This window comes from Carica papaya, chromosome 8 (genome assembly GCF_054855325.1).
Source record: "Carica papaya isolate Zhongbai chromosome 8, ASM5485532v1, whole genome shotgun sequence".
NCBI lineage: Eukaryota > Viridiplantae > Streptophyta > Magnoliopsida > Brassicales > Caricaceae > Carica > Carica papaya.
In genome coordinates this window covers 32,338,930-32,357,454 of record NC_142316.1, presented here as the reverse complement: position 1 = coordinate 32,357,454, position 18,525 = coordinate 32,338,930, and the positions used below count along the sequence as shown (strand labels likewise).

Here is an 18,525-nt window from a genome sequence, read left to right as displayed (position 1 = left end):
AATAAAAAGTACATAAATAAATTTTAATGAAAATTAATAATTTATAATAACAAATAAATACGAATAAATAAATAAAGAAGTTTGATAAATTAAGTTTGTTGGAAAGCAAATGTCATGATAGTGTTGTATTTTTTTTACGACTAAATCCATTAAAAAAATATTAATGTTCCCATGACTACTTTACCAGCAAACAAATTTAAAAAATTGCATCAATTTTTAACTAATTGTAATTATTATGACTAAATAAATTTAATAATTATAAAACGTTAATTCAACCATAAAATAATTTATTGGGAAATAACAAAAAATTAATATCAATGTAGAAAACCTTTATTTTAGGGTTGTTGATTGGAGTATTATAATAGCCTTTTAGAAAGTATATAAAACGATTTTATATAAGTATAGGGTAGGGCACTTGGGAAACACACTTATTGAAATTAAGCGTGGGTGGGAGGTAGCTACGAATTACCCTTTATTTATTAATTAATTTGGACCTTTCCATATACCAATAGGAGCACAATTATCGTATATTTTGTATGTAATTCAAATTCCTATTATAATTCAAAATAAGGTTATGGTTTGTAATTTTTACATGACAATTTAGTTATAATCAAATTAATATAAATGTACCCGTAATTTAATTTATTATTTTAATTAAATTTTAAATCATATTATATTTACATAAATATTTACCTAGGTTGAAAGATAGTTGAACAAATAAAAATATAAAAATTTAATAAATTTGGGTTGTTCAACTGATTTGAATTTACGGTCTTTCTAGATTTAGTATGAACTAAGCCTACCTAATGCAGCAACAACTATGGTGGATTAAGTGTGTCACCTGTAAATTCCAACATTACAAATTAAAAATTTAAGAACAAAATACGATTATGAATACATGGTTGTCAAATTTTGAAGTAAGATTAATCGGTGGTTAGCAAACAGGACTTCATTATTATATCTGACATTATCAATCGGTCATTCAAATATATTTTATGTGTTATTTTTTTACGAAAAAATAAATTTATTTATGGACCAACATCATCATCATATTAAAAACCCCACATGTCAAAAACCATCAATTTTTGAAGAGCAACAACAAATTAATTAATAGAGAAAGGAATTGCTGCGTAAAAATATGAATTCATCTTCAGAAAGCTAAATTTTAATTCTTAAAATTCGTATTTTATTGGGTTGTATAATAATTTAATATAAAAAAAAAATTAAATATAAAGAGGAAAAGAGCGGATGGTAAAAGGGAGATTCCGCCGTGAGAGGCAGCATGTGGGGTTAAAAGATTTGTATATATGTATAACATATACGTATATTGGGTGGGCTTGATGGGACCCACAAAATAAAAAAATAAAATGTGGGGAAATTTATTATTATTATTTAAAAAAAAAAAAATTGCAGGTAGAAGAAAAAGACGGTCAAATTTACTTCAAAGACAAATAACTTTGAGGGTAGAGGGAGGGACGTGGGGACCACTTCTTGATTCTGCAAAATTACCATAAAAAATAAATTAATAAATATAAAAATAAAGCTGCAAATTTCTATAAATAAAATATATAATAAATTAAATTCATACATATCCCGCCTTTTCCACGTGACTTGATTCTGTTAAATCTCGCGCCAGATTTATTTTTTACCAAATTATTTTTATATTATTTTATAAGTCTGTGTTGAATTGATGCGAGAAAATTAACTAATATTTTTTTAAAAAAATAAATTACAATTTGGTAAATAATAAAATTACTGTGGCCTTAAATAAATAAATTAAAATTAAATTCAACCCGAACCCGAATGACTACAAGTATTGAGCTTATAAACGGAATCAAATTCCCCGATGGGCCGGTGAGAGGACCCATTTCCATCGGGGCCCATTTAGAAGGCCACAAAGTTTAGACACCCATATATATTTATTTTTTATAGATTAAAATAGAAGATTAACAATTTATTTTCTTAAATAATTAAAACCCATGATTACTGCTAATCAAGCATGATTTTTTTAATTAATAACAGGTGATTTTGTCAACGATTTTTTGCTTAATCCTAAAAAATAATTGAACTAACGAGGATTCTGTAAGATTTCGATGAAAAGTATATATCAAAAACTACAAAATTTGTGAAATGTACATGAATCTGGTATATGATTCTTTAAATTTCATATTCTCGTAGAGATTTGTTATACATACTATATTTATATTCTATTGTTGTTTTATTTTATTATTATGAGAATATTTATACCCAAATAATTTATCAATTATTGGAGGTTTGATTTTCTCAAAATAAAAACTTTGTTTTCATTATTATTTTTGTTTATTTTCATGTTTTTTTTTTTTTTTGTTCTGTGACATAATTATATTATAAATTAAAAAAAAAGACTAATTTTTTGCACGTTTTTAAATTTCAGTTAAAATTCAAGTTTGATTGAATTATGAAATAATAAAATCTTTTAAAAAAATTAACATTCTGCCAAATATAATTAACCAATATCATAATTTGCTAATTGAATAGTTCAATTTTAATGGTTTAATAATAAAATTTTTAGGTATAAGTTTTTTTGGGGAATTGAAATATTATCTTCTGAGTGAGAGTTTCTAAATAAAATAGTACTTTAATTTTTTTAATAAATTAAATCTTATCCAAAACCAAAATTTGAAAACATAAACTAAACTTTATTTTGAATAAAGAAGGGATAAAATTTGCAAAAGCAGTTGTGCGCATGGGACACTTTTCCTGTTAGCTTTCTCAAAAGAATGTTATTTATAATTTGTACTTGTAAAACATAAAAATAAAAAGGTCAAGTTAAACTTTTCATTGTTAAAAATAAAGTTAGAATAAATAAAATAAAATTTATGATTACAAAATTAAAAGTTATAAATGACATCAATTTATTCGTGTGTTAAAGTTATAAATTATAATTATTTTTTATATATTAAATTATTAAATAAAAATAAAATATATTCGATAAATTCATATCTTACTGTATTTTCATTTACAATATACATAACCAACTTAGATATACAATATGCATTTATAATACAAGTATCAAACAACATGTTTGATTTTTTTTTTTTAGATACAATAAAAAATTTAAGAAATAAAAAATATTTTAATTTGTCACTCTTAATCATATAATATTACAAATGTTAAGGTAGAGGTGAATCTTTAATTATTTAGAGATATGTATAGGATAATGATCTAGTAAGGACTGATGTTATTTTTGAAGCAAAAATATCAGTGCATGTATTACTTTTTCGATGGATATGCAAAGTTTACACACCTCTACTTCTTCGTAAACAGGTTTTGCACTTGGATACAAAGTTGATTTTGTTGTTATCTCTCTATTTTAAAGTATTTTAAACGAATTGTTAATACAGACGGAGTAACTTCAATAATTAAATAGTAAAATTCTTTGATAGAGATATCTTTTATACTTTAAAAAACTCTCATAATTTTTATATTATTTAGGTAACGAAGACTAAGATTGGTCATGAAATTAATAATCTAAATGCATATATGATATTGTACAATGCCAACAACAGACGCACTGTCATCATTATTACACTCATATTCATCACTATCAAGCATGAACTATTCATGTTTGGAAACTTTTAACTTATTTAATAGTACATTCTCAAATCACTTGATACTTTAAGGTAGTTTTAATGATCTTTACTACATTCGAGGAAGTGTTACTATTGACATTATTGTAAATGAAATTATTTTTTTCTTCATCACGAGCAAGGTAATGATTGAAAAAATGACTTTTCAACTAGCAAGTTCATCAATGCTCAAATTAACTTTAATGATCAAATTAATTACCGTGTCAATAGAAAAAGTAAAGCAAATATTAGTAACTTTTGCACCAATAAGATTAACTCACACATATCTCAAGAGATGACAATTCTATATGGTGCGAATGATAATTTCACTCATTTTACTACATTTCGAACAATAATCATCTACTGTTGTATGTCTTTTTTTTTTTTCATTCATCATTCGAAAAAAACTATTGAAAAATTAGCAATTACATAAATTGATAATTATTTTTGGGAATCAAAAGCTTCCAAATGGTATTCGAAGCCATATTTGTGAAGGTCTGGTTCGTATGATTTAAAAATTTGTTAGTATATTTAATTAGAAACTATCCATTATTTGAGTGAGTTCAAATAAATTCGTTAATTATATATCATTTAGATTATCCTCTAATATTCAATATCTTAAAATATATACTTATAATAAAAAAATTTTAAAACTCAACTCAATTATAATTGTTACTAGACAACGTATAAATGTTAATAATTTTAACTAACTTGTCACTATAAAATGCGTGATTGATTTTATAAAATAAGGTCGGATTCGCTATTCAAATATCTTTTTAAAATTTTATACTTTGTCTGTATTCTATCTCCCATTTAAGCTCCATTTTCAGGATTTGGATACATTTGAACAGAGTTCTATCAAACCAATAAAGTATTAAACAACAAAATTGAGTTTAAACATAAGTTTAATAGTAATTATTCCAATAAAAGTAATTAATTAATAATCAATACAAGACATTCATCTTGCCTCGAGTGACAACTAACCAAAGCATATCCTACTCAAAATTCCTTAAACTCCCCGTATCACTAATTCACAAAAACCTCACATCATTTCTTCTTAACTCGTGATTAACGTGAAAAATATATACACCACTCTTTCATCCTTAAAAAAAATCTGTTGATTTATTTAAAAAAAAAATAAAAATGAAACGCTGTCGTTTTATTCTCGGTAGAATAAACTCATATGATTTTTTTATTGATTTCCAGAAGCATAAACCGGAAATAATCCGGTGGTTCGATCCCATACTGGCATCGGTTTGACCGTTTTTTGGCCCTCTCGTTTTTGTCTCTTCTTATCCTTTCCTCTGTTTGCATCCTCTTCCCCGCTTCCAGCCTACGCTATATGACGCCGGTGATGCGCACGTTCTTCTCTTACACCCGCTTTCAACATCCTCCATTTTAACTGTACTTTCGTTAGGCAGAGTAGCTGTTCTCCGCTCTGTGTTGGAATCTTCCGAAATTTCTGTACCTACACGCAGAAAGAGACTCACTGCCTTGGCGACTCTAAACCCGTTGAGCTACTGTCTCAAGTTTTATTTTGGCGAGATCTGATTTGCAGCGCTAAATTTTGCTTTTCTGACTCTTCTTCTTCTTCTTCTTGTGGTATCTGAGATGATTATGGCATTTACATAGGTGAGCTTGGTTTTAAATTTGTAGCTTGCTACGTTTAATGGTGCTTTATAGTTTCAGTTTTATGTTTTAATTCAGTTTTTTCCTTCTAATTTCAACGATTTCACGTGTTTTCTCTGCAATTATGTAGTATTTGAAGTTTGAACTGTTGTTTGTTGTATTTGATTTTTTTAACTTTTTTTATTTTTCAAAATTAGCTTCAGAGTACTCTCTCTCTCTCTCATGCAATGATATGGCTTTTTTTGTCATTTTTCTTTTCGTTTAGTTTTTCACAGTGGAGCAATCATTTCATGACATTTGGTGCTTTTTTAATTGTTAAACCCGTACAAGTTTAAGATTAAAGGTTTCTAACTAGCGTAGGTTTAAGATTTAGATTAAGGTTTAGAATTTTCATTCTCTTTTGGGTTTCTGATATCAGCTTAATATTAGTATTCGTAATTGGTGTTTTGGTTGTCCTGTAGATAATTCATCTGGATTATTGATTGTTAATTGTGCGATTTTGGTAGTAATGTAAATCTTTTGCAAACTGCTTAGCTAGTTATTGTTTCATCATTTGATGATGTTAGTATCTAATGTTTATGTGATTTGATTCAGGGTTTGAAGAATGATTTGAGATGCTTTGTTAGATCCGTCTTAGTTAATAGCATATTATGCATTAAAATGGGACGTGAAATGGTGATGGATTCATGGTTTGGCAGTTTGTGGTCAAAGGGTGCTTCGGTTAGTGGGAAAGCAGAGACAGGAATTTTGGCATTTGAAGTTGCAGGGTTGATGTCTAAGGCGGTCAGTTTATGGAATTGTTTGAGCGACAAGGAGTTTGTCAGATTAAGGGAAGAGATTCTGGATTCGGTTGGAATTCAAAAACTTGTCACTGACAATGATGATCATGTCCTTGTGGACCTTGTATTAAACGAAATAATTGAGAATTTTGGATATTTAGCGAGGTCTGTGGCTAGACTTGGGAAGAGGTGCTTGGACCCTGTTTATCATCGATTTGAAAATTTCATCAATGATCCTTTTCTGAATGGTTTTGAATGGTTTGGATGGGAATATAGGTGGAAGAAGATGGAGAGGAAAGTGAAGAAAATGGAGAGGTTCGTTGCTGTCACAATGCAGTTGACTCCGGAACTTGAAGTTTTGGCAGAGCTTGAGCAGACTCTTCGGAGAATGAAGAGAAATGAGTCAGACAAAGTGAAATTGCCCGATTTTCAGCACAAGGTAATGTGGCAAAGACACCAAGTAAGAAATCTACGTGAAACATCTCCCTGGATTAGAAGCTATGACTATGTTGTTCGGCTTTTGGTGAGATCACTTTTCACAATACTCGAGAGGATCAAAGACGTGTTTGGTCTTCGTCAAATGGAATATGATTTTCAATCTCTGACAAGTGATATCCTCTCTCGTAGTAACTCTTTTTCTGTGATTTTGCCATCTTCATTATATCCTTCTGAGGATAATCCAAGTGGTTCCTCCTCTTCAGATCCTCTTGCTAGGTCTGTCTCAAGGTCAGCTCTAAGTCTAACTGGTGGCAAGAATAAAAGGAATAACAAGCATGTAACCAGACGTTTTGGTACCATTGGGTCCTTCAAAGGATGCATAGTGCACGGAAGTGAATCCCCCGTTCTGGCGAGCTGCAAGCCAATTAGTGGCGGTTCTATGAGGTTTGATGGTGTTTATTCGAGAAGCTTAAAAAAAATGGAAAACTCAGATACGGGATGTAATAGAATATATTTGAAGTTATCTTTGTCGAATTCCAAGCTGCTGTTGGCTGCTCCTCCATATACACTTGGCGATGCTGCTTTAGCCCTCCACTATGCGAATGTGATTATATTGATTGAAAAACTAGTTTCGTCTCCTCAATTGATTGGCCTTGATGCGAGAGATGACCTGTATAATATGTTGCCTACCACCATAACAACTGCTCTGAGGACTAGACTTAAGCCATATGCAAAAAGCTTGGGTTCATCTGTCCATGACTCTTCTCTTGCATCGGAATGGAGTCTAGCACTGTTGCGAATATTGGAGTGGCTAGCTCCACTGGCTCACAACACAACAAAATGGCACTCTGCTCGTAACTTTGAGCAACAGCATGTGGTTCCTGGGCCAAATGTATTTCTGGTACAGACCCTCCACTTTGCAAACCGGGCCAAAACTGAAGCTGCAATCATGGAGCTTCTTGTTGGTTTAAACTATCTTTGCAGGGTTGGTAAAGAACAAAAAGAAGAAAAAACTTCTGTAGAGTCTTCCAGCAGCCGAACTTATGGGAGACATGTTGTCAGCAAAGATGACATTGCTGTCTGTAAATTATGAAGGATTTGGCTGTGCTCCAAAGATTGGGTGCCAGAGGCCATTATATTTGATGTTGAGAAAAGAGTAAGCATTCATGTCTTCTACTCATTTGAGGTATTATTGTCATGAGCATGGGTCCTAGTATTGTATCCTTACTAAAACATATTAGCCACTGTTTGGATGTAGTGTATGGATACATTATACATGTGTTTAGGACATCCAGTCAAAATCTTGGATTATTAAGGCTTTGAGAAATGTCCTTGTGTTGCTGGGACCCTAGATTCTTTTATTTGTTAACATATAAAGTGCCTGACCCACTTTCTCTCCTAAATTATAGTTTGTATTGTAATATAGTCTCTATGATTGTAATTTTTAAGGTACAAATGTAAAATGTCTTTTACTGTTAGTGACAAGTGTATGCTCGGACTGAGAGTATTCAAAATAAGTACTTGAAATCAGAGTATTCAGAATTTTATTATTCAACTCAAAAGTAACTTCTCCTCAATTAACTACTCCTTAGAACTAAATATGACTTTTAATGTGGGAATTCGCTACTTGTCAGGAGAGAAATCAAATGATGAAGAGGGGATCTTGCTGAGAAGACTACCAATGGCTACAGGAGAAGAAGAAGAAGAAGAAGAAGAAGAAGAAGGTTCAGGTTGCTGATAAATCCGCCGGAAAATGATGAAAGACCATTGCAGAAACTGTGGAATAACATAGGTCTAATAGAGATAAAATGCAGGTTACCATCACGGTCAATTATATATAAATTGTTCGTTCCAGCACAAAACGCCAAAACCCACTTCTTCTTTCTATTAAAAATTAATTATCAAAAAATAAAATAATAGTTTTTATGTAAATAATTCATTAATATAAATAGTCTAATATTTTATTTAAAAATAATTATCAAAATTAAATTTTATATTAGTTTAAAAATCTTAATCTAATAAGTTAAAGTAGATTATTAGTCTTTAATGAAAACTGAAATGATCGTTAGTCAAAATACGGCATGACTTGCTCTATGCTAATTCATTTAAAAGTGTCTTAAAGGTGACATGCCAACAAATACACCAACCCAAAAACGAGTTACTTGCTTTAATTACAGGAAACGTAATAATGTAAACATTTATAAATTATTAGAATAATGTTTCTTAATTTAATCAACTTTGAATAATCTACGTAAGACTTATACTTGGAAGTTAGAGTAATTTACACGAGATAAATTTTTATTATCTTAATAAAAGTTAATTCTTTTAATTTATTTAATTAAAAAGTAAAAGTAAATTGATATGAATAAAAAGCATAAGAAATTAAATTATTTTAAATAAATATAATCGACTAAATTATAATAATTATTAAATTATTAAGAGAGAAGTGGAATATAATAATGGGTCATTACAGAAATTTAATTTAAGATACGCATGAAACCGTATGTATGCTTTAGAGCAGCGTATACCAAAAACGGCAAAAACTAATAAATCACGTGACACGCTTAACTGGTACTGCCAGTAATGGTTCGCTCTTTCTCATGGTCACCCCTATCTTCTCCTTCATGTCTAACCTCTCCCTGTCGAGACTCTGATCAAGTTCCCAATCAAACCGACGAAGCAACGAGGCCAACACCAGGTGCAGAATTCGTTGAGCCAGTGCCAGACCTGCACACATTCTTTTTCCAGCTCCAAATGGAATTAGTTCGTAGTGTTGACCCTTGAAATCTATCGTTGACTCACTAAACCTCTCTGGTTTGAAACTCAAAGGATCATCCCATACTTCTGGGTCTCTTCCGATTGCCCAGACATTCACCAGAGCTTGAGTATTCTTGGGTATGCGATACCCCGTGAATTCAGTATCTTGTCTTGCTTTTCTTGGAACTAAAAATGGAATTGGAGGGTGCAGCCGGAGAGTTTCTTTTATAATAAATTGCAGGTATGGAAGATTGGCTATGTCGTTTTCTTCTACCTTCGTCTTTGATCCGAGTACCTGAGTGATCTCCTCTTTCGCCTTTGTCATGGATTCAGGGTTGAGTAGGAGCTCTGTCAATGCCCATTCAATTGTGCTGCTTGTTGTTTCTGATCCCGCCACAAATATTTCCTGCAAATTTACATGTGGGTCATGCTTTGATAACATATATATGTACATATATGTCATATGATGATCAAAGTTTACCATTATAAAAATGTTAATGTCCCGCTCAGAAAATCTTGCTGGTTCGTCCTTTCCGGTTCCTTCAAATTCAAGCAACAAGTCTAAGAAATCCTTCCGCTGTCCTTCACGATCTCCAACTTTCTTCTCTTTAATCCTCTCTTTCACAAACTTCGAAGCTATATCTATAGCATTGCCTACGTCCTTCTCCATGTTCTTCTTCAACCCTTGAGGATCCAACCACTGTAACCATGGAAAGAAATCAGCTAAGTTGGGCTTACTTGTCCATTCTATAAATCCCATCATTGCCTTAGAAAACTCTGACCCATCTCTCGAAGCCGGGTCGATCAAGTCCCGCGAGATCATAAGATTTCCAAGCAGATTGAATGTCATCAAGAACACGAACCTCGCCACGTGGATTCCAACCCCGTGTTTCTTCTCAGCTTCTTCTTCGATCCAGACTAGCATTTGGTCAACGGATTTCTGACGAACAGAGACTGTCTCCTTGATTCGTTTGTTCACCAGCATCTCGACCGTGACCAGGCGCCTCAACACTCGCCAGTACGGGCCGTAGGGTGCCAGAGACAAGGAGCTGAGATGGAAGTCCTGCGCGCGCATGACCTCCGTGACGGCGCGGTCGAGGAAAGCGTGGTCGTGGATCTTGAAGAACTCGGTTGCTGCTTTAGTGGAGAGGATTACCACGCTGTTTACGGCGCCAATTTTGAGCCATAAAATATCGCCGTATTTTTTTCTCAGTCCTGCTGAAGTTCGATGTGGCATGGTGCCGAGATCGAACATGTTTCCGACAATTGGCCACCCTGGTGGCCCCGGCGGAAGCCGGCGGTTGAGGAAGCTCCGCTTGTAGAGGAGGAGCAGGAAGAGTAGCGGTGGGAAGAAAATGAGCCAACCCATTGTTTAAAACAATGATTAGTTCTTGCTAATTGGATTAATCACATATTGGTGTTTAATATTTATATGCATTCTAGGTTTACATCGATTTGTTACCAATCATCATCTAGACGTTGAGTTTTATAAATATCACACAAACTTCTTTTATTCGTAAATTTTATTTGTTTTAATATTTTGTTAGAATAATTTAAAACTATAATAATTTAATTATATATTTATTTGAACCATATCTTTATTTTCTAAAAGCATTTCAAAAAATAAGAATATGGCATGCAGAATTTAGGGTATTAGACGTATGTAATATTAATTTCAAGAAGAGCACTTAAATTCGTTTAAAATATTAAAATAAATAAAACTGGGACAGTTTAAAAATAACTATCTATTAACCATAAATATTTGTCTTCTAAAAAATATTCATTGGCGTAAGAATCTGCAGGCTAAACTAAAATACTAACACGTAGTAATATAAACGTATCATTCTCTTAATTTTTCTTTCTAGAAGGCTGACATTGTTTTAGAAAAATGACAAAAAGAAATACCCATGTAAAGTTTCAGCGATAAAAACGGTTTATATATGTATTTATACATGCATGGGATGAAAACGTGAAGTTTAAAGTTTAATCGATAAGAACCTGTTATATATTTATTTATGTAAGTACGCACGTATATATATACATATATATGTGTATGGGATGCCGGAGAGTACATTCGTTATATCTGACAGTATAAAAAAGAAAAGAACCAGAAGATCAGATGGCAGGAGGGATTATATATGTGATATAATAATAATTTTTTACCAAACTGTTCTTGAAGCCTGTTAGGGTATCAAGAGTATATTTTACATTGATTAAATATAAATAATTACAAATTACCACAACATTTCTGTCCAAAAATCAGCAGCTGATGAGTGTGTGATTTTACCAAAATTTCTATTGCAGCAAATGGTTCGTCTACGTGTGTCTGGAAAGAAAAAGAATGATGGCATATTATACATATACATGAACATATGTGTGTGCATGTACATGAGTATGAATTTACCACAAGACCCATCTCTCATGTCTCGGTCGCCAGATCCTCAACGAGCTGGCGACCAATGCGGTGTTGTTCGCAAAGACATGGAGCCGTCAAATCTTCTAATCAACTCTGGGAGGTTGATGCACGATAACGGCAGTAGAGTCAGGTCAGGTTGGCGTTGTTGGAAACATTAAATTTATTGTTTGTTAAAGCACTTCTCTCCACCATTCTAATTAATTTTTAATTAAATCTCTTTAAGCACTTCTTTTCGATTTTAAAGAAAGAGATTATTTTTCTTGAGCAACGTTTGTTTTCTCATTTTTAAACTTGTAATTTTTATATAGATATATATATATATATTATATCTTTTATAATTAAAATATTATAGTTTATCTTGCACGAATCATTTTGTTTATTATAGTTGTCTTTGTTGCATACTCTCTGTGATAGAAATGTTCCATTTTTTTATGTTGACGAAGACTTGGATTTAAGTTAATTTAGAAACACAATACTTATATTTAGACCTGAAAAGTAAAAAATTTAGAAAACTTAAAAATTAATTATTAATATTTACAAAATATTAAAAAACTAATGTTTTGAAATGATTTTAAAATGCAAACATCAAATTCTAAACAAAAAAAAAATCAGACCTAAATTTTAATGTAACTTATAGTTTAAGCATTAATTTTTTGAGGTAATTCAAAAATTAAAATAATAATTTAACCTAGTTTTTATAAACATAACATTTTCTTTTTCATATTATACAAATCCAAACCCAGCCCATGGAAACCTTAATAAGCCCATGGCATCAGTGTTGAACGGTACCGTTTCTCTACCCTTTACCTGGTCGAACGACCAAGCAACACAAAAGTTCCTAGGGTTTTCTAAGACCGCATCTAAACGGAGAGAAAGCAAAGCCTTCTCTCATCGGTGCCGCCAAAACGAAGCCATAAGAGGATAGAGCAGAGCAGGGAGGCAACGTGAACCAAAAAGAGAAACAAGGAGGCAGAAAAAGTGAAGCCACAAAGAATTACAAGGTTGCATACTTGAATCGAAGGATACATCTCCTCGTTCTTCTTAAGTTAGTTTGCTTTAATCCTTGAGTTGATTCTACTGCACTTCAATTAGCCTGTTATCTTGTTAGTCTGTTCTTTGTATCAATCAGCTTTCTGTGTCTATTTTGTACGGAATACATTTTTATATAACCGTTGAATCTAAAAGTGTGATTTTGATTTCCATTGTATTTCCATTTCCCGAATAAGGGTCGGCAGTGGTCGATAGCTGATTGACTCTCTGATCATTTTTTTATTGCTAAAATGAATGAAACTATGGCCGTCTTTTTCATCAAAACCTGGTCGAGGATTTTTAGTTAGAAAAAATGCCTAGTTTGGTGTTCAACTTGATGTTTAGGAAGGCTTAAGGGGAAGGTGGCTGGCTGTTAAATCAAAAGGATTAATCATGATGCACATATGCAGTACATTTACTGATAATTCTTCCTTGAAGATGTTGGTACACTACTTTGAGTGATTTATTGGGCTTACTTTTGTATTTTTTTGGGTAATCGTTGGTTATGTTTCTGATTTCGTTTAAGTTCAAATCGAGAATTTTTAGCCAAAATTACTGAGTCTGTGTCACTGGGTAAATTGGCTTGCACTTTCACGTAGGGGACCAGTTCAGCACCTAATTTAATGTTTTAGCATATGATTTTCCAATAGATAAGCATGGTTCCTTCTGAGTTAGAATTGAATACTTTCAAGGAGGTCCATTGTCACCCTGGTTTTTTCTGTATTTTACTCTCCTCATAGCAGGTTCATTTCAGTTGATCTGTTGTCATTTCCTGTCATGAAATTGACTCACTTTTTTTTGTGTTATTGTGATTAATTTGGGCCATTGTTGTCACCACGTACTGTTTGTTTGAGCTGATAGTCAATTTCTATTTAGATGTAAGAAAATTGAGGAAGTTAAAGAAAAATTCAATAGTGATTTAACTTTTTTTTTTGGGTTATGATAGAAACAGTGCAATTTATTGAATTTGGAGAGTTTTAGCTGGTGGACATTCATATTCAGGGATTTTTAACAAATTTAATGAACTGAATCACTAAACCCTTTTTAATCCCGATCTGCATTTTAATCCCGATCTGCATTTTAATCCTCTAAGGATAATTTATTGTATTTACTTAATATGTTGATGTGAATTTGTTGCTTAGTTTTGACATGGTCATAGTTTCCTTATTTTTAATTGCTTATGCTATTTCATTGGTTTTCAAATTGCAGATTCTTGGTAACTCGAAGACTTAGCTTATAACGTTCTCAAAAAATCATGGCGTCACGTTTTTGGACTCAGGTTTTGTGATGTTTCTCTTCAATAACATTTATCTTTAATTTTACAGTTTGTAGTCTAATCAATTGTTTGAACCCATTGATTTCAGCTGTGCTTTTGTTCGTCTTTGTATTTTATCAATAACATCGTTCTTTTTGTGTACAGGGTAGCAGTGACAGTGAGGAAGAGTTGAGTGATCATGAGGAGGAAATTGATGATGTGCCAGGTGGTGAGTCCTCAGCCCAGACCACAACAAATAGGTATCTGCAAGTAAATGCAAGTGACAGTGATGATTCAGATGGCCAAAAGCGGGTTGTTAGGTCAGCTAAAGACAAGCGTTTTGAAGAGATGTCAGCCACCATAGACCAGATGAAAAATTCTATGAAGATCAATGACTGGGTTAGCCTGCAGGATTGCTTTGACAAGCTAAATAAACAGCTTGAGAAGGTAATGCGCGTTACAGAGTCTGAAAGGGTCCCCACTCTTTACATTAAAGCTCTTGTGATGTTAGAAGATTTCTTGAGTCAAGCTTTGGCAAATAAGGATGCAAAGAAGAAAATGAGTAGCAGTAATGCCAAGGCCTTGAATTCAATGAAACAGAAACTGAAGAAGAATAACAAGCAGTATGAGGATTTAATTAATAAATATAGGGAGAACCCTGAGAGTGAGGAGGACAGGGATCGTGGTGAGGAATCGGAGGAGGAAGAAGAATCTGAGTCAGAATTTGAGGAGGACTACACGAACATAGTTACAAGATCGGAATCTGGAGATGAAGAGGAAGATGAAGAAGTGGATGACAAGGATGATCGTGCTTGGGAGAAGAAGCTGAGCAAGAAAGATAAGCTCATGGATAAGCAGTTTATGAAGGATCCCAGTGAAATCACCTGGGAAATTGTTAACAAGAAGTTTAAAGAGGTTGTTGCTGCTCGAGGAAGGAAAGGAACTGGAAGGTTTGAGCAGGTTGAACAGCTTACTTTCTTGACAAAGGTTGCCAAGACTCCTGCACAGAAACTTGAAATTTTGTTTAGTGTTATCTCTGCACAGTTTGATGTGAATCCAGGGCTCAGTGGACATATGCCTATAAGCGTGTGGAAGAAGTGTGTCCAAAATATGTTTGTCATACTGGACATTCTTGTTCAGTTTCCAAACATTGTGGTGGATGATATGGTTGAACCTGAGGAGAATGAAACACAAAAGGGGGCAGATTATAATGGGAAGATTCGAGTTTGGGGAAACTTGGTTGCGTTCCTAGAAAGGATCGATGTGGAGTTTTTCAAGAGCTTGCAGTGTATAGATCCATACACTCGTGAGTATGTCGAGAGACTGAGGGATGAACCTATGTTTTTGGTTCTTGCTCAAGATGTCCAGAATTATTTAGAGCGAATTGGCGATTATAAATCAGCTGCAAAGGTTGCTTTAAGGAGTGTTGAGCTCATTTATTACAAGCCACAGGAGGTTTATGGTGCCATGAGTAAACTGGCTGAGCAGACAGAAGAAGTAGATAATGGAGGTGAGGAGCCGAAGGTGGTTGAGGAAAGTAGGGGTCCTTCTCCATTTATTGTTATTCCTGAGGTTGTACCTCGTAAGCCGACTTTTCCTGAAAGTAGCAGAGCATTGATGGATGATTTAGTGTCTCTTATATACAAATGCGGTGATGAGAGGACCAGAGCCCGTGCAATGCTTTGTGATATTTACCACCATGCTCTTCTAGATGAGTTTTCAACTGCGCGGGACTTGCTGCTGATGAGTCATTTGCAGGACAACATACAACATATGGACATCTCAACACAAATTCTTTTTAACAGGGCTATGGCCCAGGTCGGTCTTTGTGCGTTTCGCGTTGGTTTAATTGTTGAAGCACAGAGTTGTCTTTCTGAACTATATTCCACTGGAAGGGTTAGGGAATTACTTGCTCAAGGAGTGTCACAAAGTCGATATCATGAGAAGACTCCAGAACAGGTACTCATTGTTCCATACAGTTTATTTTCCCTTGCTATTCCCTTGGTTATATTACTTTGTGGTTGTGAAGTTCTGGACTGATATATCTGATGTCTCCCTAAAGTTTTGTGCTTTGGTTTTTGTTATTGACGGGTATTATCTTTTGGGATTTAGATGCTCTCTTACTTTTTGAGAAGTTATAATTTCAAACTCAAACTTTTCATGTTAGTGCCATTGTGAAGTTTGGTTTCCTGTTACCTTTTTGACCCCTTTCCTAACTGTAGTGTTGTTGACATGCTTTATTTGTATTTCCTTGAAACCATCTTATTGGATTGTGTTCAATGAATTTTGTATCAAGAATTGACATGTGGTATATAGGTCGCACCCTCTTGGTGGCTCTGTTTATAAGCTATATAAACAATAATAATAATAATTATTATTATTATTTTTTCCTAAAATAAGAATTGACATTTCAATTCTTCTTGAAACTAGTGACAATTAACTTAAACTGGCTGTTTTTTTTCTTTGAGTATCTTGCTTCACTGGGCCTTTAGTAAGGTTGTAGAAAGTTAAAATAGAATCCAAAATCTATTAATCTGATGCTACTTCGAATTAGGATCTTTTTTGATTTGAAACACCTTAGTTTTATAGTTGTTGGAAAACATTTTGTTTGAATATGTAAATACTACATTTAGTCATACTTGCACATCTGATATACAAGTAAGATTACTGAGAATATGGTATATTGATCCTGTCTTTAGCGAGGTCCACCAATGATGCAGAAGTAAAACCTTCATTGTTTTTCATGTTTACTTCCATCACAGCATCATGGTTGACCATGGGTAAAAAAATTGTTCAATTATTTCGCTCATTAGACAGTTGTTTTGGGCAATTATTTGTAGTAGACATATTATCAACTTAAAACGTGTGGCTTCAATCTTATATATTGCTTTAAGGTGTGAAAAGTTCAAAAACGTTCCATGCATTGCATCTTGAAGATAACCATATCGAAATTGTTGAATGTTTACATCTGCAAGATTCTTATTCGTCACCTTTATTTAATTTTAGTGGCATTAACATATTCTCCTCACTGAGTCCCTCTATATTCTAGTAAATTGAGCATTTTATGGTTTCCTAATGTAATTTATTCTGTCCCTTATTCTTGTGTCAAAGATTATTAACTTTGTTTCCTCGGTCATGATGTATAAATTTTCTGGTATTCAATTTATGCATAAGCACGAGAATCCAATTTGTTTTTGGCAGGAAAGTCAACTGTTTATTTTCTCTCTTCTACCCGTTCTGTTATTGCTTAATTCAGGGATTAACAAAGCCTTTTTCTCAATTTGTTGTCTTTTTTATGTGATTTTCAAATAACTGCTGGAAAGGTCTTATGACTTTTTCTTTTCTCTTCTATTGATCATCAATTAAAATTGTAATCATTAATTTCTACCAGGAAAGGTTGGAAAGAAGACGCCAAATGCCTTACCATATGCACATAAATCTTGAACTACTGGAAGCTGTTCATCTAATCTGTGCCATGCTGCTTGAGGTTCCCAACATGGCAAGCAATAACCTTGATGCAAAGCGAAAGGTCATAAGTAAGACTTTTCGGCGGTTGCTGGAAGTAAATGACAGACAAACATTTACTGGTCCCCCTGAAAATGTCAAGGATCACGTAGTGGCTGCCACCAGGGCCCTTGGCAAGGGAGACTTCCAAAAGGCCTTTGATGTTATCAACTCTCTAGATGTTTGGAAGCTTCTCAGAAACCGAGAGAGTGTCCTCGATATGGTTAAGGCCAAGATTAAGGAAGAGGCTTTGAGGACATATCTGTTCTTTTACTCATCTTCATACAACTCACTGAGCTTGGACCAACTCACCAAGATGTTTGACCTCACGGATGAACAGACACACAGCATTGTCAGCAAGATGATGATCAATGAAGAACTGCGCGGAAGTTGGGACCAGCCAACTCGCTGCATCATCTTCCACGACGTCCAGCATAGCAGGCTGCAAGCTTTGGCATTCCAGCTGACTGACAAGTTATCTATCCTTGCAGAAAGCAATGAAAGAGCAATTGAGTCTAGGATCGGCGGTGGTGGCTTGGATCTGAATCTGAGGCGACGAGATGGCCAAGATTACAGTGGAGGGATGACTGCTGGAGCTAACAAGTGGCAAGACTTGTCTTTCAATCAAGGACGGCAGGGAGCTGGTGGGCGATCAGGATATAATGTTGGTGGTGGTAGACAATCTGGGCTAGGCCAACATGGAGCTGGGTATTCACGGGATCGGACAGGTCAGCGAGGAGCAGGTGGATATTCCAGCAGAGCTGCTGCAATTAGGGGTTCTCAGGCAGATTCTTCCACTCGAATGGTTAGCCTAAACAGGGGAATTCACGCTTAGTAAAAAAGATAGTACATCCAGCCGCTGCGGGAGAGAACTACTGGTAAAAGTTTGGTATTTTAGTAAAAACAGTTCTATTTTTCTAAGTTTGAAGATTACTTAATAATTATTGTTAATTATGTACCTGAGCATCCTGTTTAGGGTGACTGTACTTCAGGATCTAGGACACATCCATATTCTCACTTGATTTCTTTATATTTATTTTGCATTTAGTGAATTTATTTAAAACTTTATTTGCTATACTAATTTTTTAATTATCATCCCTTAACCATCTG

General features: G+C 33.7%; 3 protein-coding genes across 5 annotated transcripts; 2 read left to right on the top strand and 1 right to left on the bottom strand.

Annotated features, from left to right (window-relative positions):
• Nucleotides 1–4,815: 4,815 nt before the first annotated feature.
• Nucleotides 4,816–8,316, top strand: LOC110822867 (protein PSK SIMULATOR 1-like). Of its 2 annotated transcripts, XR_002541308.2 has the most exons (3): nt 4,816–5,240; nt 5,832–7,610; nt 8,089–8,316. XR_002541308.2 is itself a non-coding variant. In XM_022053096.2 (2 exons), the coding sequence occupies exon 2, from the start codon at nt 5,898–5,900 to the stop codon at nt 7,545–7,547; it is 1,650 nt and encodes a 549-aa protein (XP_021908788.1). In that variant the 5' UTR covers nt 4,816–5,240; nt 5,832–5,897; the 3' UTR covers nt 7,548–7,932. The 2 variants fall into 2 exon arrangements, 1 of the variants encoding a protein (XP_021908788.1); XM_022053096.2 differs by lacking the exon at nt 8,089–8,316 and having other exon boundaries at nt 5,832–7,932.
• Nucleotides 8,317–8,919: 603 nt separating this feature from the next.
• On the bottom strand, nt 8,920–10,683 carry LOC110822672 (cytochrome P450 76A1-like). Its single transcript, XM_022052843.2, has 2 exons — nt 9,693–10,683; nt 8,920–9,617 (listed from the first exon to the last, which is right to left on the bottom strand). The coding sequence occupies exons 1-2, from the start codon at nt 10,578–10,580 to the stop codon at nt 9,006–9,008; spliced, it is 1,500 nt and encodes a 499-aa protein (XP_021908535.2). The 5' UTR covers nt 10,581–10,683; the 3' UTR covers nt 8,920–9,005.
• A 1,739-nt stretch (nt 10,684–12,422) lies between these two features.
• Nucleotides 12,423–18,483, top strand: LOC110822619 (eukaryotic translation initiation factor 3 subunit C). 2 transcript variants are annotated; one of them, XM_022052765.2, is made up of 4 exons: nt 12,423–12,628; nt 13,866–13,935; nt 14,077–15,870; nt 17,303–18,483. In XM_022052765.2, the coding sequence occupies exons 2-4, from the start codon at nt 13,912–13,914 to the stop codon at nt 18,248–18,250; spliced, it is 2,766 nt and encodes a 921-aa protein (XP_021908457.1). In that variant the 5' UTR covers nt 12,423–12,628; nt 13,866–13,911; the 3' UTR covers nt 18,251–18,483. The 2 variants fall into 2 exon arrangements, with proteins under 2 accessions (XP_021908457.1, XP_088065429.1); XM_088209303.1 differs by having other exon boundaries at nt 12,423–12,672.
• Nucleotides 18,484–18,525: the final 42 nt, after the last annotated feature.

Coding starts and splice junctions, on each gene's coding strand:
- LOC110822672 (XM_022052843.2), bottom strand. CDS start 10,580: ATGGGTTGGCTCATTTTCTTCCCACCGCTACTCTTCCTGCTCCTCCTC. Junction 9,618..9,692: donor ACATTAACATTTTTATAATG/GTAAACTTTGAT, acceptor GTAAATTTGCAG/GAAATATTTGTGGCGGGATC.
- LOC110822867 (XM_022053096.2), top strand. CDS start 5,898: ATGGGACGTGAAATGGTGATGGATTCATGGTTTGGCAGTTTGTGGTCA.
- LOC110822619 (XM_022052765.2), top strand. CDS start 13,912: ATGGCGTCACGTTTTTGGACTCAG. Junction 13,936..14,076: donor CGTCACGTTTTTGGACTCAG/GTTTTGTGATGT, acceptor TTTTGTGTACAG/GGTAGCAGTGACAGTGAGGA. Junction 15,871..17,302: donor ATGAGAAGACTCCAGAACAG/GTACTCATTGTT, acceptor AATTTCTACCAG/GAAAGGTTGGAAAGAAGACG.